General features: G+C 47.4%; 2 protein-coding genes across 4 annotated transcripts in view; one reads left to right on the top strand and one right to left on the bottom strand.

Annotated features, from left to right (window-relative positions):
- arhgap28 (Rho GTPase activating protein 28) overlaps positions 1-2,652 on the bottom strand; it is a 19,971-nt gene extending 17,319 nt beyond the window's left edge. Inside the window, exons 1-2 of the mRNA XM_041961904.1 lie at positions 2,625-2,652; positions 708-787 (exon numbers count right to left, since the gene is read on the bottom strand). Of these exons, the coding sequence (XP_041817838.1) occupies positions 708-787; positions 2,625-2,652 (108 nt within the window). The remainder of the gene's footprint in view (positions 1-707; positions 788-2,624) is intronic.
- LOC121623802 (lethal(3)malignant brain tumor-like protein 4) lies at positions 638-26,278 on the top strand. Of its 3 annotated transcripts, XM_041961253.1 has the most exons (19): positions 638-675; positions 1,048-1,149; positions 3,607-3,663; positions 4,209-4,294; positions 6,217-6,321; positions 6,431-6,566; positions 6,650-6,741; positions 9,175-9,317; positions 10,619-10,695; positions 10,783-10,868; positions 11,386-11,496; positions 11,581-11,695; positions 12,416-12,515; positions 13,672-13,800; positions 16,317-16,394; positions 17,257-17,330; positions 20,977-21,146; positions 23,982-24,044; positions 24,132-26,278. In XM_041961253.1, exons 3-19 carry the CDS (start codon positions 3,636-3,638, stop codon positions 24,396-24,398), a joined length of 1,860 nt encoding a protein of 619 aa, XP_041817187.1. In that variant the 5' UTR covers positions 638-675; positions 1,048-1,149; positions 3,607-3,635; the 3' UTR covers positions 24,399-26,278. The 3 variants fall into 3 exon arrangements, with proteins under 3 accessions (XP_041817187.1, XP_041817188.1, XP_041817186.1); XM_041961254.1 differs by lacking the exon at positions 1,048-1,149 and having other exon boundaries at positions 642-675; positions 20,980-21,146; XM_041961252.1 differs by lacking the exon at positions 1,048-1,149 and having other exon boundaries at positions 642-675.

Here is a 26,278-nt window from a genome sequence, read left to right as displayed (position 1 = left end):
GTTGGTGGATGAAGAGAATGAGAAGAAGAGGAAAACTGAGGACACCTGAAGATTTGAGTGAGTGTGGAACTCTTTGACAAAAGAGGGACGGGGTCCACAGCTCTTTGTTCTGGCTGCTTCAGGAACCGATCATATATGGGACCCGGTTCAGCACAAGAAGGAACAGAATGGAGAACGCTGTGGACGATGATGCTGCTCCTGTATTTGACAAAATGTTGAAAGTTCATTTAAAAATAGATTTGAACTCTTACTGGATGATGAAGGATGTGGACGGGTTTGACGGGGGGGGGTGTTATAAAGACGTGCTTTGCTGTGTTGTGGATGAGGAGCTGAACTTTGGCCGGGTACTGAGATGATCTGGATTCTGTGAGTCCTGGTTTTTACTGACTGTTGGTTTTCATGGTGTTTTATAGTCTAGTAGCAGTTTGAATTTTAAAATTGTCTGTCTGTCTCTCTCTGTCTGTCTGTCTCTCTCTGTCTCTCTCTCTCTGTCTGTCTGTCTCTCTCTGTCTGTCTGTCTGTCTCTCTCTGCCTCTCTGTCTGTCTGTCTGTCTCTCTCTCTCTCTCTCTCTCTCCCTCGCTCTCGGGAGCACCGGAGCATGCGCAGTGAGCTCCCTGCTTCATTATTTCCGTGTTGTGTAGCTGTCAGCAGAGTGAGGCGGATCATCAGAGACGGTAAGTGCTGTTTAAACGATCGCTGCCGGTACCGGCTTGTCGACCCTTTTTCTGTCCGGGTCTCCGGTTCCTCTCAGCGGCTCTCTGCGTCTGCTGAAGCCGCTCACAGGAGCTCGGAGGCCGGCGAAGAGACCCGCGGATCACCGCCGGATTTCTGCTCTGTTTGTTGTTTCCTGATTCAACCTGTCAGCTCAGATACTTCCGGTTAGACCTTCACAATAATAGTTTGGGTTATGACCCAAATAACTACAGTTATTCAGTCTGAGACACACACACACACACACATATATATATATATATATACATTGCAGATGCAGATTATAAAACAAAATCTAATTAGCCAGTTGATTATAACATATTGTTTTACTGTAGATTAAAGTTCCAGCAGTGCATGTAGTCATCCGGTGAGCTCCACCTTCGTCAGCTGATGAAGACATTAATGCATCAATCATACATATTCTTCTGGTATTTCTGGTAATGTCCATCTCCTCTCTTGTAAGCATAGTTTGCGTTTACATTCAGAGTTTCTCACTGAACTCCAACAAACAGCAAGCTTTGTGTATTTCCTTCATCAGAAATCATTAGCTAAGATGAGTTTCAGTGGCGCCGTTTGTGTGAAACCAAATGTCAATGTCAAATAAAAAAAAAAAAAAACCCAGAACGTGATATTTTCCTTAATAACCAAACTGCACCAGAAAACTGAAACTACTAATGATAATAATAATCACTTAGATTCACTCACAGCTTCATCACAGTCTGTTCTTAACTGTTTATCACTTGTTTGCATGTTTTTATAAACAGCGCGGAGATTTATTGATTCGTCTGATGTTCAATAATAATAATATATATAATAATAATAATCTCTAACTCCATGTTGACATTTATTTTGAAGGGATAGTGTGAGGATTTCCTCTGTATTTGTGGGTGTGTATGTGAGTGTGTGTTTGTTCAATGGAGTCCTTTCCTGCCATGATGAAGATGATGATGAGGGTTTGTTCGTGTTCAGTGTTTATTGGTTCTTTTATTGGCTGAAGAACACAAACATCTTGTTGATTAGAATCAGATGAAGTGAAGGAAACCAGGTTCTGTCAGGTTCAGGTCTGTCTCTCTGTCTCTGTCTGTCTGTCTGTCGTTCTGTCTGTCTGTCTCTCTGTCTGTCTCTCTGCCTGTCTGTCTGTCTGTCTGTCTGTCTGTCTCTCCGCCTGTCTGTCTGTCTGTCTGTCTGTCTGCCTGTCTCTGTCTGTCTGTCTGCCTGTCTCTGTCTGTCTGTCTGTCTGTCTCTCTGTCTGTCTGTCTGTCTGTCTGTCTCTGTCTGTTTCTGTCTGTCTGCCTGTCTGTCTGTCCGCCTGTCTGTTTCTGTCTGTCTGTCTGTCTGTCTGTCTCTCCGCCTGTCTGTCTGTCTGTCTCTCTGTCTGTCTGTCTGTCTGTTGTTCTGTCTGTTGTTCTGTCTGTCTGTCTGTCTGTCTGTCTGTCTGTCTGCCTGTCTCTGTCTGTCTGTCTGTCTGTCTGTCTGTCTCTCTGTCTCTGTCTGTCTGTCTGTCTCTCTGTCGTTCTGTCTGTCTGTCTGTCTGTCTCTGTTTCTGTCTGTCTGTCTGTCTGTCTCTCCGCCTGTCTGTTTCTGTCTGTCTGTCTGTCTGTCTCTCCGCCTGTCTGTCTGTCTGTCTGTCTGTCTGTCTGTCTGTCTGTCTGTCGGTCTCTCTGTCTCTCCGCCTGTCTGTCTGTCTGTCTGTCTGTCTGTCTGTCTCTCCGCCTGTCTGTCTGTCTGTCTGTCTGTCGGTCTCTCCGCCTGTCTGTCTGTCTGTTGTTCTGTCTGTCTGTCTGTTGTTCTGTCTATCTGTCTGTCTGTCTGTTGTTCTGTCTGTCTGTCTGTTGTTCTGTCTCTCTGCCTGTCTGTCTGTCTGTGTGCTGAAGGTAAACTTTATTGAAAGGTGATGTGCAGCAGTAGTTACCGGGGGAACGTGAAGCTGACAGGATCATGGTTTCTATGGAGATAATGATGAAATGTTGTTTTCCAGCACAGTTTCAGCTCGAACTGACTGAACTCTGCTGTTCAGATCCAGAATAAGACTGAAGCCAGGTTCAGAGTCCAGTTTTCATTAACAGACTACAAGCCGATTAAACTACGATGCTGTTCAATAGTTCTAACGTTCCAATGAACGGTGATCGTCAGAGGAAACATCCGAACGATCAGTCCATCAGTCAGTCAATCATGAAAATCAATCAATATTTGGGTGATGATCTCAGTCATAAACACACCTGTCAGGAGTTTAGAAATGTTTGATATATTCAGTTTTCTTCATCTCCCCAAAATACACAGAACTAGAATTAAAAGAAAAGAACAAAAGTTAGCACATGGTTTATCACTGATCCACGATGAGATGATTCACTAAAGGGCTCCTTACTGTTCAACATGATGTATACAGTCCAAACACAGATAAAAAGTGCTTCATGTGGTTATTAAACCAGTATAACGAGATAAAATAACAATTAGATACAATCAATACTAATTATGATCATTATGATCATTAATGACTGATAATGATGCATGTGTGTGTGTGTGTTTGTGTGTGAGTGTGTGTGTGTGTGTGCGTGTGTGTACGTGTCTGTACGTGTGTGTGAGTGTGTGTATGTGTGTGTGTGTGTTTGTGTGTGAGTGTGTGTGTGTGTGTGTGCGTGTGTGTGTGTTTGTGTGTGAGTGTGTGTGTGTGTGTCTGTGTGTGTGTGTGTGTGTGTGTGTTTGTGGCCATGTATTACTCATACTGTGGAGACTGTGTGTGTGTTTGTGTGTGAGTGTGTGTGTGTGTGTGTGTGTGTGTGTATGTGTGTGTGTGTGTGTGTGTGTGTGTGTGTGTGTGTGTGTGTGTGTGTGTGTGTGTGTGTGTGTGACACCTCCAGGCTGCAGTATCACATCTTTATTTACTGTCTGACCAGAGAAAAGAAGCAAACAAGAAGAAGAGAAGATGAAGAACAAAGTCAGCAGCACTCAAGGTAGCACGCACCACACACATACACACACACACACACACACACACACATGCAGCAACAGGACTCACTCAAGGACCTCTGGGACACCAATAAGCACCCTGGTCACTGAGATGCTCCTGGTTATCCTTTCAGGGGTCCTTGTTCTGGTTCTGATTCCTGAGGAGGTTTGAGTCCATAAAGATCTTCTGGGGTGCTTGATGGGGTCTCAGGAGTCCTTGAGGAGGTTCCAGTAGGTGTCATCAGTCCTGTTGCTATGGTTACCGGCAGGTTGATAAACCCTCAGCTGTGAAGTAAAGATAGATGACAGCTTATCAGAGAGCAGGGTTCTGTGACCTGCATGTAACCATGGCAACATGTCTCCTATGAAATAACATGTTGACTTGTTGAACCCAAACTAGCCTCAAGGAGCTAATGTGACTGACTAGCTTGTTAGTGGTTAGCTACAGTAGTTAACTAGCTGACCCTGAGAGGTCATTATAGTGCTGTTACTATAGTAACAACAGTGTGTGTGTGTGTGTGTGTGTGTGTGTGTGTTTGTGTGAGTTCAGTGAGTGTAAAGAAACGATCCTGGTCCTGGCAGCAGTACCTGAATGAACAGAAAGCTGAAGCTGCTCCTGTGTCACTGTTTATACAGGTAACACACACACACACAGGTAACACACACGCATACACACACAGGTAACACACATACACACAGGTAACACACACACACACAGGTAACACACACACATACACACAGGTAACACACACACACACACAGGTAACACACACACACACAGGTAACACACACACATACACACACAGGTAACACACACACACACACACACAGGTAACACACACACACACACAGGTTACACACACACACAGGTAACACACACACACACAGGTTACACACACACACAGGTAACACACACACATACAGGTCACGCACAGATACAGGTAACACACACACACACACACACACACAGACACACACACACATACAGGTAACACACACACAGGTAACACACACACACACAAGTAACACACACACACAGGTCACACACACACAGGTAACACACACACACACAAGTAACACACACACAGGTAACACACACACAGGTAAGACACACACACACACACACAGGTAACACACACACAGATAACACACACACACACACACACATACAGGTAACACACACACATACAGGTAACACACACACACAGGTAACACACACACACACACACACACAGGTAACACACACACACAGGTAACACACACACACACACACACACAGGTAACACACACACACAAGTAACACACACACACAGGTAACACACACACACACACAAGTAACACACACACACACAGGTAACACACACACACACACAGGTAACACACACACAGGTAACACACACACACAGGTGGACGTTATTCTGCCCAAGTCAGGTCCCTGACCTGGTGTTCAGGACTAGACTGGAGGAGGTGTGACCACCAATCAGAGCGTTCATGAGGAAGTCCAGGATCTAGCTGCAGAGTGTGGTGATCAAGTCCAGAATGTTACATCTGAGCTCAGCTGTTGAAAGCTGAGCTGAAGTCAACAAACAGCGTTGTGATTCTATCACGTTGTGATAACCCTAACCCCCTAACCCTAACTGGGCCGAGGGCAGTGGAGGGGGCCTCCTCTGTGGATCTCCTGGTAAACTGGTGAGGGTCCAGGTTGGTTTGGATGCAGTCTTTGATGGGGAACCAGTTCCACAAAGCTCACACGATGAAGCAGTGGGAACACTCACCTGTGGCGGTGATCTGTTGACATATTGTCAGTACATGTTCAGTGATGGATATCTGTGGTCTGATTGGTTTATTTGGAAACGTGTTCCTATTAGTTTGTAGACGTGTTCTGATTGGTTGGTTTGTAGACGTGTTCTGATTGGTTGGTTTGGACATGTGCTCTGATTGGTTGGTTTGGACATGTGCTCTGATTGGTTGGTTTGTAGACGTCGTCTGATTGGTTGGTTTGGACATGTGCTCTGATTGGTTGGTTTGGACATGTGTTCTGATTGGTGGGTTTCTAGACGTCTTCTGATTGGTTGGTTTGGACATGTGTTCTGATTGGTTGGTTTTTAGACGTCGTCTGATTGGTTGGTTTGGACATGTGTTCTGATTGTTGGCTTGGACATGTGTTCTGATTGGTTGGTTTCTAGACGTCTTCTGATTGGTTGGTTTGGACATGTGTTTGATTGGTAGGTTTCTAGACGTCTTCTGATTGGTTGGTTTGGACATGTGCTCTGATTGGTTGGTTTCTAGACGTCGTCTGATTGGTTGGCTCTGGGCTTGTAGCCACATTACATTGTGTCGCAGGTTGTTTTTGAAACCACTTCAGCCTTACAGTGAGATGTTGAACCTCAGTTTGGACCCTGTTTCTCTCACCAGCACAAACTTTAATCCAACAATCAGGCATACTTTGTCCTGTCCTGGGATTGGCTGATGGTAAAACATGAGTTCTGATCAGAGCAGATTATTGATCTCATCTCTCTCTCCTGTCTCTCTCTCTGTGTGACTTGTCTGCCTGTCAGTCCCAGTCTTTTCCCAGTAGGAGGACTGGTTTTAAAGTTGGGATGAAGCTGGAGGGTGTTGACCCCCTGCACCCCTCCATGTTCTGTGTGCTGACAATTGCTGAGGTAACAAACACACACACACACACACACGCACACACACACACACACACACTTACCTGTTCCTGTCGGAGGTTGGTCAGGTGAGTCTCCTGTCTCTCTTTCTCTCTTTCAGATCATTGGCTGCCGGCTCCGTCTCCATATCGACGGATACTCAGAGTGCTATGACTTCTGGGTAAACGCTGACTCAACAGACATCAGATCAGCAGGCTGGTGTAAAGACAATAACCACAAGCTCCATCCACCCAAAGGTGAGTACAGATAGTCCTGCCCCCTCACTGGTAACCACCTGACACAGGTAACATCACTCTCTCTCTCTCCCCCCTCCCCACAGGTCACAGTGAGACAGAGTTTGATTGGCCACTCTACCTTCAGTCCTCAGGCTCTCATGCTGCTCCACCGACCCTGTTCTCCAGTCACACTGCAGTCCGTATACACCTGTCTGTCTGTTCACCTGCCTGTCTGTCTGTTCACCTGCCTGTCTGTCTGTTCTCCAGTCACACTGCAGTCCGTATACACCTGTCTGTCTGTTCACCTGCCTGTCTGTCTGTTCTCCAGTCACACTGCAGTCCGTATACACCTGTCTGTCTGTTCACCTGCCTGTCTGTCTGTTCTCCAGTCACACTGCAGTCCGTATACACCTGTCTGTCTGTTCACCTGCCTGTCTGTCTGTTCTCCAGTCACACTGCAGTCCGTATACACCTGTCTGTCTGTTCACCTGCCTGTCTGTCTGTTCTCCAGTCACACTGCAGTCCGTATACACCTGTCTGTCTGTTCACCTGTCTGTCTGTTCACCTGCCTGTCTGTCTGTTCTCCAGTCACACTGCAGTCCGTATACACCTGTCTGTCTGTTCACCTGCCTGTCTGTCTGTTCACCTGTCTGTCTGTTCACCTGCCTGTCTGTCTGTTCTCCAGTCACACTGCAGTCCGTATACACCTGTCTGTCTGTTCACCTGCCTGTCTGTCTGTTCACCTGTCTGTCTGTTCACCTGCCTGTCTGTCTGTTCTCCAGTCACACTGCAGTCCGTATACACCTGTCTGTCTGTTCACCTGCCTGTCTGTCTGTTCACCTGTCTGTCTGTCTGTTCTCCAGTCACACTGCAGTCCGTATACACCTGTCTGTCTGTTCACCTGCCTGTCTGTCTGTTCACCTGTCTGTCTGTTCACCTGCCTGTCTGTCTGTTCTCCAGTCACACTGCAGTCCGTATACACCTGTCTGTCTGTTCACCTGCCTGTCTGTCTGTTCACCTGTCTGTCTGTCTGTTCTCCAGTCACACTGCAGTCCGTATACACCTGTCTGTCTGTTCACCTGCCTGTCTGTCTGTTCGCCTGCCTGTCTGTCTGTTCTCCAGTCACACTGCAGTCCGTATACACCTGTCTGTCTGTTCACCTGCCTGTCTGTCTGTTCGCCTGCCTGTCTGTCTGTTCTCCAGTCACACTGCAGTCCGTATACACCTGTCTGTCTGTTCACCTGCCTGTCTGTCTGTTCACCTGTCTGTCTGTCTGTTCTCCAGTCACACTGCAGTCCGTATACACCTGTCTGTCTGTTCACCTGCCTGTCTGTCTGTTCTCCAGTCACACTGCAGTCCGTACACACCTGTCTGTCTGTTCACCTGCCTGTCTGTCTGTTCACCTGCCTGTCTGTCTGTTCTCCAGTCACACTGCAGTCCGTATACACCTGTCTGTCTGTTCACCTGTCTGTCTGTTCACCTGCCTGTCTGTCTGTTCTCCAGTCACACTGCAGTCCGTATACACCTGTCTGTCTGTTCACCTGCCTGTCTGTCTGTTCTCCAGTCACACTGCAGTCCGTATACACCTGTCTGTCTGTTCACCTGCCTGTCTGTCTGTTCACCTGCCTGTCTGTCTGTTCTCCAGTCACACTGCAGTCCGTATACACCTGTCTGTCTGTTCACCTGCCTGTCTGTCTGTTCACCTGCCTGTCTGTCTGTTCTCCAGTCACACTGCAGTCCGTATACACCTGTCTGTCTGTTCACCTGCCTGTCTGTCTGTTCACCTGTCTGTCTGTCTGTTCTCCAGTCACACTGCAGTCCGTGTACACCTGTCTGTCTGTTCACCTGCCTGTCTGTCTGTTCTCCAGTCACACTGCAGTCCGTATACACCTGTCTGTCTGTTCACCTGCCTGTCTGTTCTCCAGTCACACTGCAGTCCGTATACACCTGTCTGTCTGTTCACCTGCCTGTCTGTCTGTTCTCCAGTCACACTGCAGTCCGTATACACCTGTCTGTCTGTTCACCTGCCTGTCTGTCTGTTCACCTGCCTGTCTGTCTGTTCTCCAGTCACACTGCAGTCCGTATACACCTGTCTGTCTGTTCACCTGCCTGTCTGTCTGTTCTCCAGTCACACTGCAGTCCGTATACACCTGTCTGTCTGTTCACCTGCCTGTCTGTCTGTTCTCCAGTCACACTGCAGTCTGTATACACCTGTCTGTCTGTTCACCTGCCTGTCTGTCTGTTCTCCAGTCACACTGCAGTCCGTATACACCTGTCTGTCTGTTCACCTGCCTGTCTGTCTGTTCTCCAGTCACACTGCAGTCCGTATACACCTGTCTGTCTGTTCACCTGCCTGTCTGTCTGTTCTCCAGTCACAATGCAGTCTGTATACACCTGTCTGTCTGTTCACCTGCCTGTCTGTCTGTTCTCCAGTCACACTGCAGTCCGTATACACCTGTCTGTCTGTTCACCTGCCTGTCTGTCTGTTCACCTGCCTGTCTGTCTGTTCTCCAGTCACACTGCAGTCCGTATACACCTGTCTGTCTGTTCACCTGCCTGTCTGTCTGTTCTCCAGTCACACTGCAGCCTGTCTGTCTGACTACATACGGTCTCTCTGCCTGTCTGTCAGAGCTGTGAGTTCAGGGTGGGGATGAAGTTGGAGGCGGTTGACAGGAAGAACCCTGGACTCGTCTGTGTCGCCTCCGTCACTGATGTCATTGACGACCGCTTCCTGGTTCACTTCGACAACTGGGATGACACATACGACTACTGGTGAGACAGACAGGCAGGTGACAGACAGACAGGTCAGAAACAGGAAGAAATACCTAGTACTACTAGCTGTAGTAGGTACAGTAAGGGTAATAATCATTGCAGTAGTAGTACCAATACTAGTAGTCATATCCTTACTAATATTAGTAGTAGTAGTAGTAGTAGCAGTAGCAGTATCAGCAGCAGTTGTAGTAGTAGCAGCAGTACTATCAGCAGTACTGTTAGCAGTAGTATGAATAGTAGTAGTAGTAGTACCACAGTATAGTGTTATATTTGTAGTAAATTGTGTAGTTGAGATGTTTGCCAGTACTAGAGCACATTTTATTTGTTTCAATGTGTTTGCACAGAGTGAAGGTTTCACACATGATCAGTATTTATTGATCGTGTGATCACACTTCTGCACATTGTTTTGATGGCTTCTGCTCACATTATTCCAGCTGTCACATGTAAAGCATACAGTGTTTCATCGTGATCCTTACTTTTCTTCTCAGTTTCTGTTACTCTTACTGAGATTTTGGATATTTTTCAACGTGATATGTTTTTAATGTCCGTATGTTAGTTCAATCGATCAGTATCAATTAGATTAAGCTGACTGATATAGGCCACGCCCACTTACGCCGATACAATCTTTCAACCATTCTGGAACTTTCAGTAAACACGATTCTTGCTTATGTCATCTGTTCATCTAGTCGTCCATGTTCAGATGTTGTGAACATATGAAGTTTTTTTTGTCACTTATTGTTTGTTTGCAATTGGTACCAATATTTTAAAGGTGTGGCCTGATGCACTTAACAGGCCGTAACTCTTCAGTACTAAATTCCATTGAAACCAAGTATGGCCATGTTGAAGAGCCACAGGGGCACCAGCAGGGGGCACTACAGTCACAATATAACATGAAAGTTTGACAGTGCTGTTGTCTTTAATAAAATGAAACTTTGTACAGGAGTTCTCTATGAGCACGTGACTTATTGATGCACGGTGCTTGTGGCCATTAACAAAACACCATATCTCTTTTAAAACGTGATTTAATTGCCACCGTGTTTGGGTGGTATCTTCAGCCTTGAATCACCAACACTGCTGTGAAATGTCATTAAACTCTCGCTGGCACTGCAAATCAACTTCAGGTTACTGTGCTAGCAAGGCTGCATCAGCACCAATTACAGAACTTTATTGTCCTCAGATGCAGCACACATTTTCTTCAGTAATTGACATGATTCTAATTATTATAATTATTATCATTGTGATGATGTATTGATGCTCTGACACTGTATACTGATGCCTTGATGGTCATATTGATCGATCAGGTGTGACAGCAGCAGTCCATATATCCATCCTGTGGGCTGGTGTGAAGAACAGGGGAGACCTCTGACCGCTCCACAGGGTACTTACAATATACACTCAGTCCTTTCCCTGTGGTAATCTGAAGTACTGTGAGTACTTTTGGTTAATGAGTACATTTGTTTTTCAGGTCATCCTAACCCAGAGAACTTTGTGTGGGAAGAATACCTGCTTGAAACTGGTTCCATCGCTGCTCCCAGTTCAGCGTTCACCCTGGTAAGGAAACAAGGAGGTAGAGTAGGAAGGAGTGAGGTCGAGAAGGAAACAAGTGGGGAGAGAATTAAATAAGGATGGGAGAATAAAGTAGGAGTTAGATCAGGAAAAGGTCAAGAAGGAAAGAAGGAAATGCAAAAGGCAGCAGAAGGTAGAGAAGGAAACTAGGAGTTGAAGAAGGAAAGGTTGAGGTAGGAAAGGAAGAAAGTAGGTTGAGAAAGAAGGATGGAATGAGGTGGAAAAGGAAACCAGGAGGAAGAGAAGTAAACAAGGAGCTGAAGAAGGAAAGGAGGAAGTATAGAAGGAAACAAGGTGTAGAAAAGGAAACAAGGTAGTAGAGACGACATGAAAGAGTTGATGAAAGAGAGGATGAGGTGAAAAAGGAAACAAGAAGGTGAAGGAGGAAAGAAAGAGAAGGAGGAGGTAGAGCAGCTGTCACTCAGCTTTAAACAGCTCTAAGGTCCAATCAGTGAACTGCACACGTTGATGGACAGGTGTGTTTTTGCCTCTGTCCAATCAGAGAGCTCCACATGGTTTCCTGGTAAACCAGAAACTTGAGGCAGTTGACAGGAGGAACCCCATGTTGATCCGCGCTGCCACGATAACAGCTACAGAAGACTACAGGGTGAAGGTACTGTGTGTCTGTCTGTCTGTCTGCGTACCTGTGAGATGGCATGAACCATGTGATGATGTAACCAGGTGTGTATACCCGCAGGTTCATTATGACGGCTGGTCGAAGCAATTTGATGTTTGGTGTGACAGCGACCTCTGTGACCTTCATCCTGTCGGCTGGTGTCAGCGAACAGGACACCCACTGGAACCCCCCCCAGGTCAGACAGATACAGAGAGACAGGCAGATCAGAGAGAGACATACAGGTTATAGGCAGATAGGTCAGAGAGAGAGAGACAGGTCAGACTGACAGGTCAGACAGAGAAAGACAGGTCAGACAGATGGGTTAGAGACAGACAGGTCAAACAGAGACAGACAGGTCAGACAGAGACAGATCAGACAGACGGGTTAGAGACAGACAGGACAGAGAGAAACAGACAGATCAAACATACAGGTCAGAGAGTGACAGACAGGTCAGACAGAGAAAGACAGGTCAGACAGATGAGTTAGAGACAGACAGGTCAGACTGACAGGTCAGACAGATGAGTTAGAGACAGACAGATGAGTTAGAGACAGACAGGTCAGACAGATGGGTTAGAGACAGACAGGTCAGACAGAGAAAGACAGGTCAGACAAATGAGTTAGAGACAGACAGGTCAGACAGAGATAGACAGGTCAAACAGAGACAGACAGGTCACACAGATGGATTAGAGACAGACAGGACAGAGAGACAGACAGGTCAGACAGAGACAGACAGGTCAGACACAGGTTAGAGACAGACAGGACAGAGAGACAGACAGGTCAGACAGAGACAGACAGGTCAGACACAGGTTAGAGACAGACAGGACAGAGAGACAGACAGGTCAGACTGAGGCAGATATACCTGAGCATTACCTGTCAGTCTAACAATGTTTGTGCTTCCTCTCTGTGTGTGAGACAGGTTTGTCCCCCCTGTCCTCCCCCTCTCAGGGTGTCTGTCCCACTCCGGGCTGCAGAGGAGTTGGACACATTAAAGGAGCCAAATATACCGGACACCACAGGTAAACACACACCTGGGGGGTCATGATTTGATTCAGTTTATAGCCGAGGACCAATGAGGAGCCAGCTGCAGCCGTTCATAGCACACACACACCGAACATTCAGGACACACACATGTCCTCGTCCGGGAAAAATAAAATAATTCTGAAGACTTCGTCTGTCAGTGACGTCTTCACTGAAACTATTGTAGAAATCACTGGAAACTTTGAATCCAGCAGCTCTGTAGACTGGTGGTCCAGCAGTTCTGTAGTCTGGTGGCCCAGCAGCTCTGTAGTCTGGTGGTCCAGCAGCTCTGTAGTCTGGTGGTCTAGCAGCTCTGTAGACTGGTGGTCCAGCAGCTCTGTAGTCTGGTGGTCTAGCAGCTCTGTATACTGGTGGTCCAGCAGCTCTGTAGTCTGGTGGTCCAGCAGTTCTGTAGTCTGGTGGTCCAGCAGCTCTGTAGTCTGGTGGTCCAGCAGTTCTGTAGTCTGGTGGTCTAGCAGCTCTGTAGTCTGGTGGTCTAGCAGTTCTGTAGTCTGGTGGTCCAGCAGCTCTGTAGTCTGGTGGTCCAGCAGTTCTGTAGACTGGTGGTCCAGCAGCTCTGCAGTCTGCTGGTCTAGCTGCTCTGTAGTCTGGTGGTCTAGGTGCTCTGCAGTCTGGTGGTCCAGCAGCTCTGTAGTCTGGTGGTCCATCAGCTCTGCAGTCTGCTGGTCCAGCAGCTCTGTAGTCTGGTGGTCCAGCAGCTCTGTAGACTGGTGGTCCAGCAGCTCTGTAGACTGGTGGTCCAGCAGCTCTGTAGTCTGGTGGTCTAGGTGCTCTGTAGTCTGGTGGTCCAGCAGCTCTGTAGTCTGGTGGTCCATCAGCTCTGCAGTCTGCTGGTCCAGCAGCTCTGTAGTCTGGTGGTCCAGCAGTTCTGTAGACTGGTGGTCCAGCAGCTCTGCAGTCTGGTGGTCCAGCAGCTCTGTAGTCTGGTGGTCCAGCAGCTCTGCAGTCTGCTGGTCCAGCAGCTCTGCAGTCTGCTGGGTTTGGTTTTGCTGGCGCTGAACAGCAGGTTGTACTCTGTGCTCCACTCTGTTGGACTGTTGAGTTCCTCCTCAAGTCTCTGTCTGCAGAGTCACGTCTCTTCTGTCTGAGTCATGCTTTGTCTTGCTGAGTCATGTCTCCGTTGTCTCTTCACAGTGCCTTCGGCTGTCCATACTCAGACATTAATATGCGTAAGGAGGTGGTGCTTCCTGATAGACTTGGAGGAGAGAGAGTCATCACCCTTGTTCCTGTCACCATATATCACCATGGCGGCGAGTCAGACAGGTAACCATGAACTGTTTTTTCATACTGAAGCAAATGTTTGGTTAGAGCAGCCTCAGGTTTGTTTGAGTCTCTGCCTCTTTGTGTAAAATCACATTCATGTGCAACAAAACTACAAAATCAACACAAGCGTACTCCCAGCGGAAAGACCAGAGATCCCCGCGGCGATAAGGAGGCAGAGCTGGAGCAAAGCGCCGGGACAAGCAACGACGGTATAAACCATCCATGCTGTCCCTTATTATTGGGAATGTGAGATCTCTCCCTAACAAGATGGAAGAGCCAATGGCGCTAACCAGACTGCAGCGGGAGTACTGGGAGTGTAGCGTCATGTGTTTCACGGAGACGTGGCTGAACGAACTCAAGCGGGACACGCATGTCACTTTGGATTATTTTCATCTGCTGACAACCGACTGGCAAGCAACGGAGTGCGGTCAGAGGAAGGGTGGGGGCATAATGATGTTTGTGAACAAGAGATGGTGTAATCCAGCGCATATCAGTGTAAAGGAGCAGCGCTGCACAAGAGACACTGAGCTGCTAGCTGTTAGCATTCGGCCGTATTACCTGCTGAGGGAGTTCTCGCACGTCATCGCAATAACTGACTACACTCCCCCCTGTGACTAACCATTAGGTATGTGAAGACATGGTCAGAGGAGTCCAGTAGGGCACTGAGGGACTGTTTTGGCACCACCGACTGGGAACACTGTGCCGACCAGGAAGGGACGGTGTTTCCCAGACAACAAACCCTGGGCGTCCCCTGAACTCAAAACCCAGAACATGTAAATTTCTCTTTGGAGATTCATAAAGTATCTACCTGCTGGAGGAGCGCCTGCAGGGGAACAACACCAGAGAGGTTTGGAGGGGCCTGAAAATCATCTCAGCCCCCCCCAAACAGGAGCGATCACCTGCCCCACCTCTCGCTCTCCATTCCAACACATAGGGTGAGGAAGGAGCTCAAGAGGTTGAATATGAGGAAGGCTACTGGCCCTGATGGCATCAGATCCAGACTGCTCAGGGACTGTGCAGATCAGCTCTGTGGAGTCAGCACATCTTCAACATGAGCCTCAGTCTGGAGGGAGTTCCTGCCCTCCTGCATGGAGCTTTAACTTCCCACCTGATGAAGACTCTGGAGAGGATTATACTTAACTATCTTCGTCACGTGGTGGGCAGCGAGCTGGACCCCCTACAGTTCACATACCGACCAGGCATTGGTGTGGAAGACGCTATCATCTACCTGCTGCACAGATCCCTTTCCCACCTGGAGAGACCTGGTAACACAGTGAGGGTCATGTTCTTTGACTTCTCCAGTGCTTTCAACACGATCCAGCCGTCACTGCTGAGGGGGGAGCTGGAAGGAGCTGGAGTAGACTGTCACCTGGCTGCATGGACCATCGACTCCCTCACCGATGTATGTGAGGCTTCAGGACTGTGTGTCGGATGTGGCAGTTTGCAGCACCGGGGCTCCACAGGGTACTGTCCTCTCCCCTTTCCTCTTCACCCTCTACACATCGGACTTCAGACACAACACAACCAGCTGCACCTCCAGAAGGTCTCTGATGATACAGCCATCGTTGGATGTGTATCACAGGGGAACGATTTGAATACAGGGATGTCATCACTAACTTTGTCGACTGGTGTGGACTGAACCACCTGCACATCAATGCCAGCAAGACCAAGGAGTCTGTGGTTCTTTCCTGTGCATCCAGGGACCTGACATTGAGATCGTGGAGGAGTACAAATACCTGGGTGTTCACCTAAACAATAAACTGGACTGGTCCACTAACACTGATGTCCTGTACAGGAAGGACCAAAGTCCATCTGCTGAGAAGACTGAGGTCCTTTGGAGTCTGTAGGACATTACTGAGGACTTTCTATGACTCTGTGGTTGACTCTGCAGTCTTTTACTCAGTGGTCTGCTGGGGCTGTGGAAGCTCTGAGAGGGACAGAAAGAGACCTGGATCTGTCCTGGACTGTCCTCTGGACACCACTGAGGATGTAGGGGAGAGGAGGATGTTAGCCAAGCTGACATCCATCATGGACAACCCCTCCCACCCCCTGCATGACACAGTGGGGGCCCTCAGCAGCTCCTTCAGTAACAGACTGCTGCATCCACCCTGTAAGAAGGAACTACCACAGGTCCTTCATTCATCAGCTGTCAGAGTTCAACTGCAGCACCACTGAACATCAGACTGTGATGATGTCGTTTCTCATCATTTATGCCAACACACGCTGATGTCCTTTACATTTTGTGAAATGTTCGTATTTTATTTTTAATTATTTTTAATTTTTATAATATTAACACGATTTATCTGTTGCTCTATATGATAAAGTTCTTTAACTACATTTTATTTATTGAAAGATGTATGCTGTCTGTTTCTGTAACTGTCTCTGTGTTTGTGTTTCTTTACCTGTCTGTCTGTCTTTCTCTTCTTTTCTTTCTCTCTACCTGTCTGTCCCTCTCTGTAACTGCCTGTCTTTCTCCTTAAACCTGTCTGTCATTCTGTCTGTCTGTTGAACACAAGAAGTGTTCAGGTGAAGACAGAGCCCGGAGACGAGACACTGCTGCTTCCTCTGGGAAAGAGAAGAAGACTGACAGACAGGTGAGACAGGCACACAGACAGGTGAGACAGACAGACACACAGACAGGTTTCTGTAGGTGAAGATAGAGGACTCTGATTCTCTCGTTCACCTTCAGGCTGTTTAAAACTCTCAGCTATCAAACACGATCTTCTTCACGGTGACCTCAAGAGGCTCAGTCACACCTGTCTGTCTCTCTCCTCCTCAGAATAGACGACAGGCTCATGTGTGAAGTGTGTGTGTGGGTGTGTTGTGAGTAGATTATCCACAGTTTATATAAAGCTTTGATTATATAACATGCACACGCACACACACACACACACACACACGCGCGCGCGCACACACACACGCACGCACACACACGCACACACACATGCACATGCACACGCACACACACACACACACACACGCGCACACACACACACGCACACACACATGCACACGCACACAGACAGACACACACACACGCACACACACACACAGACACAGACACACACACAGACACACGTGCACGCACAAACACAGACACAGACACACACACAGACACACGTGCACGCACACACACAGACACACACACACACACACACACACACACACACACAGTACAGTTGTGAGTGTGTGACTTCCTGACAGCAGAATCTGTTTCTGAACTCGCTGCAGGATGTGATGTAGAAAAGGTTTCAGATTAAAAGCATTTACACACTGTGGACAGTGAGGAGGGAGAGAGGTGAGATAAAGGTGAGAGGAACAGGTGCATGCAGGTAAAAACAACAGGAAGTTAGTGATTGTAGTTTGCCTGCTGGTTTGAACATACTTAGAGACGAGTTGCTGTAGTTTGTGTTGAAGAATGACTTCTCTTCCTTGTCTCCTTTGACTCCATCCCAGACTGTCTCAGCCAACCAAATTCCTGCGTGTGAAACAGGAAGAGGAGGAGCTTCACCTTGGAGCCCTCGGTCCAGGTACATTAGAACTTGGGTCTGGTCGAATAGTCTAAAACAGGCATGTCAAACTGATTCCAGAAAGGGCCATGTGGCTGCAGGTTTTCTTTCCAACCAAGGAGTAGCACACCAGGCTGGAATCAAATAATCAGCTGATCTCAGTCTGCAGCTGATAACTAAGTGATCCCTTGATGTTGATTGGTTGGCCTGCTGTGCTCCTCGTTGGTTGGAACAAAAACCTGCAGCCACACGGCCCTTTCTGGAATCAGTTTGACACGCCTGGTCTAAAAAGTGACGCCCTGTGTCTTTTCCTAAACACCTTTCCTTCACCTGATGGTCGCCATGACGACAGATGTGAAGGAGACCTCATACGACCGCGAGGCGACGTCATGAGACAATTACTGTATTCTCTTTTTCAACGGGCCATTTCCAAAAATTCAGCTTCCTCAAAAACACAAATAACTATTTAAATACTCAGCAAAATAAAGCAATCACACCAGCTCCTCAGAAAAGATACGTCACCATGAACCCAGATCACACTGAACTGATTGACAGGTTTCACTGTTTCAACTGTGCTTTCATTCTCATCTTTGGCCCATTCCACATCCACATCGAGCCCGGCCCAGTCTGTTGTCCTGCCTCAGTGAAGACTGAACCAAATATCTGCACAACTCTGCTTCATAGTTTGAGAAGTTGGAAACACGATGTAGCTGAAGCCTTCAGCTTTGAAACTGAAAGTCAGATTAGCATCATTCATGCTGTCTTTAGGAGTCATATAAACTTTCATTTAGGAGACTTACACCCCATCAGAACCATTTCAGTGTGGGACACCAGCTGCCCGTAGTGCTTCAACCAACTCCTAATTTCATAATAATCTACGAAACATCTGAATCCTCACTTCATCATCATAGAAAATATGATGGACTTGTCAGCTGATCATATCATCAATATGAAGTTTCAAACATGCTGAATTAAAGTGTCTCATGTCCTTTTTTCAGAGACAGACTGTGTGATTGTTAATACGCTGATTCTGATCTGACAGCGAGTCTGTTCATATAATAACTCAGCCGCACCTTGAACTGTGGATATGTTGTCCTCTGAACTTGTTCTGGCCGGTCCAGGCTGTGATGAGTCATGTGACATATTGGTTGTTGGTTGAACGGCTGAATGCTGCGTCACTTTAAATGTTGCCGCGACGAGGAACGCCGGACGCTTTGTCGCCTTTCCTTTTGCAACGATCGTCCAGTGTAGCGTTTGCTAAAGGAAATAGGAAAGGAAGCGTTGAAACACCTTTCCTTAAAGGATAACTTTGGTTTTTTACAACCTGGACCTTATTTGTATTTGTCGTTTTGAAGAAATTAGCCCCAGAGGAGCGGCGCGTATATCCGTATATTGCGAGTACTCGGGGCATCCATGCGCAGCCTCTATAAACGCATAATCTGCGGCGAAACTCGTATTCCAATATTTAGTTCTGATATGCTGGTGCTATTCCCCTCACAGAGTCCAGCCTCTCTCGAGGAGTTGGGTTCCAGAACCCAGACTATGCGTGGAGGTGAGCCCGACTATCTCTAGCCGGTACCGCTCAACCTCCCGCACTAGCTCGGGCTCCTTCCCCCCCAGCGAGGTGACATTCCATGTCCCCATTGCTAGATTCTGAGTCCAGGGATTGGGCCGTAGGGGCCCCTGCCCACGACTGCCACCCAAATCCCACCTCATCGGCCCCTTCTGATCCCTCCTGCGGGTGATGGGCCTACTGGAGGCCGGGACCCCTAGGCGAGGCCCGGCCACCAGGCGCTCGCCTGCAAGCCCCAACCCCAGGCCTGGCTCCAGGGTGGGGCCCCAGTAATGCCAGTCCGAGCGATGTAGTCTTCCTTGCTTTTAAATCTGTCACTGGGGGCTGTGGGTTGTAAGGTTGGTCACCGAGCAGATAATGTCCAGCATCACAGCCAGAGATACTCCCTTCCCTCTGATTTAGGACTTAAAATTCTGCACAAACTGTGTTCCAGTGGTGGTGAGATCATGGGTGTGCCCTGACAACAGGTGACCTCCACCTGGCCGTCAGCCGTAATGTGTGTAAAAATGGACATTTGTGTGTTATTCATTCAATGTGATCCATACCAGTGTAGTTGATTCTAGGTAGCTAGCTAAAGACAAAGGCTATCAATGAGTAACATTAACAACTTAATGTTAATAAGAATCAGCTAATCACCTTTCTTCTTAAACATAATCACCGTCCATAGCGATCATAAGCAACAGAAATGGGTAAGACTCGTCGTGTCTCAATGTAGACTCACAAAGCCGAGATACGATGTCATTGATGTCATTGTTGTGCTTCAAGTTGGCAGTCGCGTTGCTTGGAAAGCGGAGATGTATATAGACAAATATCTGTGGTGGCTTTTTAGCCTGTGAAAGTGCAAACCAGTTCTTATAAGGTTCACAAGTTGAACCAACTCCGTACCAGGCTGGAACCAGCACTTGGTTTGTGCCTGTGGAAAGGGGATAATGCATCCCATATTTTGATCAGATGTGTGATTTGACCAATGAAGACACAGATAGATAAAAGACATTATCTAATGATGTAAAGGATCACTAACATATAAATTCTGTTCATGTGCTGTATTGGGAATACACTCACCATCCTCCCTGTCTTTCTTCAGTGTGTTCCCATGGAAACAGCAGGCAGATGAAGAGGCTGTTTCCATGGAAACAGCTCTCCATGGTAACTGCTGTGTCGGTTGTGCTGTGTGTTTTCTCCTCTGAAGGAGAAGCAGACTTTGCGGACTCTCAGCTCTTCCTGTTTCTGATCACCGATTAGGTGATTGATCAGCTGACGCTCGTCACATGGTGCCTGTCTCACGTCTCAGTGGGTTGAGACAGTTCAGTCCACAGACAGGTCTCTTGTCTGTGGCTCCGTTCTGTCTTCTGTTGAGTCTTCACAGATTATTGAGTGCTTGCTAAATCTGGTTCTTGAGGGGGTCTGGTGGTCCTGGTTCTGCCTGAACTCTGATCTGATCTGAAGTTGCAGTTTAGTCTGAATCAGGACCGTCTGACCTTTAAATGTTGTATCTGAACCAGGACCAGGACCAGCACGCAGGACATGATACTGAGCGTACAGCTTCAGCAAATGAGTATTTTCGTTTATTGATGGATCTGATTGGTTTCTCTATCAATCAATGACTCTAATCTGTAAATTGACCTTTTAAAATATCTTGTTTTGTCTGTGTAACAGTCCAAAACACAATGATTCGTTTAAAACAGAGAAAACAGAATATGGACCTATTGGCACCAGAAGAAGACAGAAAATGACCTTTAGGAATAATTGATCGTCAGAATATTTGGTCACTTTGTGTCAGAGGGCCAAAGACGTCACATCTTTGAATGAAGGGCTTTGCTTTTGACCAATGGTAAATCAGGAGCGTTTGCTCTCTAGTACAGCTGCAACAAATGATCATTTTGTTAATGATGATCGTTTAGTCATTTTTACTACCAGCAGCCTGAAACCTGAGGAGCCTCCGTGTATCACACAAGAGAAAGAGAAGCAGACCCTCTCGGTGGTAGCTGGTCACTGAGGCGTTGATTCAGGTCTTTCTTCATTGAGGTGTTGCCATGTGGTCGTAAAGGGTCGTTCGTCCAGATCAGTTTGTCTCTGCTGTGTCTGTTTCTTCAGCAGCAGCGGAGTCCAGTCTGCAGGCCGCCCTCCACCAGTCCGTCTTCCTGTCGGCCATGTCGGCGCAGCCCGGCCGTGACCTGTCGCTCTGCTGGGAGCAACACCGCAAACTCCTGCCAGGGGTCGCTGGAGTCCACGCCGAGACTGTCCAACACTGGAGCATCCAGCAGGTCAGTGTACAGCTCAGAGAGAGACAGACAGGGAGAGAGACAGACAGGGAGAGACGGAGAGAGACAGACACAGAGAGAGAGACAGACAGAGAGAGAGAGAGACAGGGAGAGAGACAGACACAGAGAGATGGAGAGAGAGAGACAGAGAGAGAGAGACAGAGAGAGAGAGACAGAGAGACAGACACAGAGAGACTCTCTCTCTCTGTGGTGGTGCGGAGTTTGAGAAGCTGACTCGTCGTCATGCTGTCAAACTTTTGCCCACAGTGAGCTGCTCGGTGGAGGAGGCCAGTTTAGCGGTTGGACAGGTGGGGGGCTGCGGGGGCGTGAAGTCTGCCTCCCGCATGAATGGCGCCGTCGTGATCTTCCTCAATAGCACCGACAAAGTTAGTGAGGTGGTGGAGTCGGGGGGGTGATCCAGGACACCTTCACTCCTGTTCTCCCGCTGGTTAATCCGGCCAAAAAGATCACCATCTCTGGACCCCCCCCCCCCTCCCCGGTCTGTTAGTGAACAACGCTAACCTGTTCAGTTCCATATCCTCTGCCAAAGTGAACTGGGGAAAGAGTGAGGCGGTCATGGTGGGGGATAGGCTGGGGGATCGGCTCAGGCTACCCGGGGGCTTGGTCTGGAAGAAAGGAGGACTGAAATATCTGGGAGTCTTTCTGGGTAACGACACATTTTTACAGAAAAACTGGGATCATGTTTTAGAAAAGGTCAAAGGTCGTCTCACAAAATGGAAGTGGATTCTAAAAAAAACATCATACAGAGGTCGCGTTTTAGTCGTCAATAACCTGGTTTCTTCTGCTCTGTGGCACCGGTTGGCCTGCATCGATCCCCCAGCTTCACTTTTGTCAAACATCCAACGACTGCTAGTGGACTTCTTTTGGGACAGGTTGCACTGGGTACCACAGAGCGTCCTGTTTCTCCCTAAGGAGGAAGGTGGGCAGGGCCTGATCCATCTGGCCAGTAGGGATGCTGCCTTCCGGATCCAGTTTATTCAGAGACTGATCACTGGACCTACAGACCTGGTGTGGAGACCCACATCCTGCTGCATCCTCAGGCGGTGTGGTGGTCTAGGACTGGGTCTGTCTCTGTTTTTAATGGACCCCAGTAAGCTGAACATTTCATCTCTGCCAGCCTTTTACAGGAGTGTTTTTTCAGTGTGGACTTTGCTGAGAAAGCAGAGGCAGCAGCAGGCGGACTCTCTTTACTGGCTTCTGCAAGAACCAGTACTGTTTGGAGGACATTTAACCAGTCCGAGCTGGGGTGGACCCACTCTGTCCAGACTGCTTCGGACTGTTGGAATTTCCACTCTGGGCCAGGTGGTGGAGCTAACCGGACCTGGGTTGGGCGACCCTGCTGGACTTGCGGCTCGGCTGAGAGTGAGGTCAACAAGAGTCATCAACCAGCTGCTGCAACACTGGAGACATCAGCTGACAGGACACGAATGTACTTTGTTGAAAGACTTTTGTGGTGGTGCACTACTACCAAACTGTGCAGACCCGTATCCTGTCATCAGACTGTTTCCTGGTTTTAAAAACTGTTCTGGTCCTTTACTCGAGCCTGTCGACCCTGTAGGTGTTTCTATGGAGGACGCCTCAGGGAAGACGCTGTACAAACTGTTGGTAAAGACTCTGAACCAGAAAAAACTGAACGGGCGCAGTGACACCCCATGGAGGACTTACTGGTCCTTAAACCCTCCATTCAGGCCTGCATGGAGGTCCTTGTACAAACCTCCTCTAGCAGGGAAACATGGAGACCTGCAGTGGAGGATCTTACATGGCGCTGTAGCAGTGAACTCCTTCCTCTCTGTGATCAACGCTGCTGTAGAGGACAAATGTCCCTTCTGCAGCCACAGAGAGACGGTGTCTCACTGCTTCTCAGAGTGCTCCCGTCTCACAGCTCTGTTTCTGCTGCTGGAAACCATCTTCAGTCGATGTGGAGAAGTTTTCACGAAGCAGGTTTTTATCTTTGGTTTTAAATACACTTGCCAACAGAAAAACAAAGGACAGCTGCTGAACTTTGTTTTAGGACAGGCAAAGATGGCGGTGTATGTGAGCCGGAGGAGGAAGGTGGAGGAAGACTTGAATGTTGACGTGCTTCCGGTTTTTGTGAAAATGGTGAAGTCCAGACTGATTATTGATTTCAGTTTTTACAGGGCTGTTCAGGACCTGGACAGTTTCCAGGTGAGGTGGGGCTATGAGGGGGGGCTCTGCTCTGTAGCAGAGGGACTGCTACACTTTGGACATGTGCTGATGTCACTGTAACATCTGTCAGTTAGTCTGTTTGTGTGAATGTCCTGATTATTGATTTTATACAGTGAACAAAAAGACAAATAAATCTCTCTGTCTGTCTCGCTCTCTCTCTCTCTGTTTCTCTCTGTCTCTCTGTCTCTCTCTGTCTCTCTCTGTCTCTCTGTCTCTCTGTCTCTCTGTCTCTCTGTCTCTCTCGCTCTCTGTCTCTCTGTTTCTCTGTCTGTGTCTCTGTCTCTCTGTCTGTGTCTCTGTCTGTCTCTCTGTCTGTCTCTCTGTCTGTCTCTCTGTTTCTCTGTCTGTCTCTCTCTCTCCCTGTCTCTCTCTGTCTGTCTCTCTCTGTCTGTCTATGTCTCTATGGCCTGTCTGTCTCTCTGTCTCTCTGTCTCTCTCTCTCTCTCTCTGTCTCTCTCTGTCTCTCTCTGTCTGTCTCTCTATGTCTCTCTGTCTCTGTCTGTCTCTCTCTCTCTCTCTCTCTCTCTCTCTCTCTCTCTGTCTCTCTCTGTCTCTATGGCCTGTCTGTCTCTCTCTGTCTGTCTCTCTCTCTCTGTCTCTCTCCCTGTCTCTCTCTCCGTCCCTCTGCAGGTGTCAGACTTCATTGAGTCTCTTCCTGGCTGTGAGGAACAGGCCAAACAATTCAGAGATGAGGTGAGACAATCAGTCAGACGCTGTAGATTTTATTGCATCACATTGAACCTGTTGTGATCTGATTGGTTCCTGCCTCTGTCTGTCTAGCAAATCGATGGGCGGGCCTTCCTCCTACTCACCCAACGGGACATTGTCAGGATCATGTCAATCAAACTTGGTCCTGCCCTCAAAATCTACAACTCCATCCTGATGTTCAAACATGCCAGGGACAGGAGCCAATCATATACCAAGGACAAGAGCCAATCACATCCTGAGGACTGGAGTCAGTCACATGCTGAGGACAGGAGCCAATCACACTCTGAGGACAGCAGCCAATCACATACAGAGGAATCACATACAATACTTGACACCTGAAACTCGTGACTGAGCCAATCCAGACACATCGATTGATGCCCCAACTTCAACAATCCCCTCCCCCTCTGCTCTGAGGGAGGGTCTTCATTTTCCATCCAATTATCCTTCAGATGCTCAGGTGCATTTGTCAGCAGGTAGGTGTCGGTCACGTGACGTCGTGTTGGACTGTCACCACAAAGAAAAAAGAGACAAGTTCAGAATGTTTGTTGACGTTGTCGCTCTGTCACTTCACCTGAGAACACCTGAGCTCCACTTCAGGTTCTACCTCTTTGAAGGGACAGGGCTTCACGCGAGTCCTTCAGGAGACTCACAAAACCAGGACCAGTGTGCAAAGGCTTCTTGGACTGTGATGGTGCCTTCACACTGGACAGGCAGGGAGCCTGAAACGGGTCTCAGCTGTGAATCCTGATGTTTCCTCTGTGACGTTAGCTCCTGAAATCATTGTCAAACACAGAAAGTCTTTGACGATCTCGATAAAGTGTCGGAGGTTTCCACAAAGAGTTTGTCCTGGATGAAAACGTGGCTGCTGTCACCTGATTGGCTGAACCTTTTAAAAAAACTGAAACACCCACATGAAATTAATCCAGAATTCTTGAAGTTCACATTAAATTTTCTTAACGTCTCCGTCAGTCTCCTCGGTCATGAACAGTTTTTTAATCATTAATGAGAGAAGATGTTTCTGTGTTTCCTACGTCTCCGTATCATCAAAGCAACAACAGAATCAGGTCAACAGAAGAACAAAATGAGACATGAACAACAATCTCATGAATAAAATGTTAATAAAAGGAAATCAGAGAAGGAGATTTTAGTGCAGAATGTATGTCCAAAGGCACATTTATTCACTAAACAAAGACACATCTCTTGTCTCATAATGACCAAAAGTCTCTTTACAAAATGACTTAAAATTAGGAGAAAACAATCTCACACTTGCATGAGAATGTCTTTAAAAATCTCAAAAACAGCTGAAAATATTTTAATAATTGCGATTAAAATATCTGATAATTGTAAGAAAATCATGATTCATGAGTCTTGTAATCAGAAGAAAAAAGCTCTACTTGTGAGATCACTTCCTGTCTTCGTACGATGATCTGAAGATCTGTTGACTTCTCTGCTCTTCTTCTCCTCTTCTATCAAAGTTACAGCCTGTTTTTTAACGAATGTAGGGCTCATGAATAAACTCCACAAAGATCTGAAACAGGAAGCAGATGATGACCTCACACTGTGGCTCCGCCTCCACTATGATGTCATTTCCACCTCAAGTATTGTCTTTGTTCCTCTCACGATCTTCCTGAAGGGTGGAAACATTTTCAGTCAAACCTTTTTTTAAAGACTCTCCTCATTTTTGACTTTAATAGTGACATCATCCCTCCCTGTGATTGGTCAGTTTATGACATTAGTTCTAAAGACGCTGACATTAGCTTTCTGAAAGGATCTTTCTAAGAATTTTAAATAGTTCTCCTGGTTGACAAACATTTTTATTGAGCTCAGTTTTAATTCCAGAGTTTCTAATTTTATTCTCTATGATGTTATGAAGAGTATCTATTGTTATCTACTGTTTCTGTAGAGATTTCTATTTTAAAGTTTATATATAAGTATATATTTGTATTTCCGTCTCTCTGCCTCAGTCTGTCCTGCTGAGACTCAAACCAACAGCCTGTCAGGAAGTCTGATTTTGTTGTGACTCCTCCTCTGCAGTGATGTCACTGTGATGTCACAGTGGGCCTCACAGGGGGTGCTCTGCAGCACACGCTCACTTTGTGACACCAGTTTCTAAACAGCAAGCAGCTCCCTCAGGTCCAGGTTGTTCTAACGTTCCCAACAATCTGCTGATTTTTCTTGGCTGTTTCTGTCCGTGTTTTATGAGATTAATAAAGTTTCTG

The sequence above is a fragment of the Chelmon rostratus genome, chromosome 20 (genome assembly GCF_017976325.1).
Source record: "Chelmon rostratus isolate fCheRos1 chromosome 20, fCheRos1.pri, whole genome shotgun sequence".
Classification (NCBI taxonomy): domain Eukaryota; kingdom Metazoa; phylum Chordata; class Actinopteri; order Chaetodontiformes; family Chaetodontidae; genus Chelmon; species Chelmon rostratus.
This window is presented reverse-complemented; position numbering and strand designations above follow the sequence as displayed.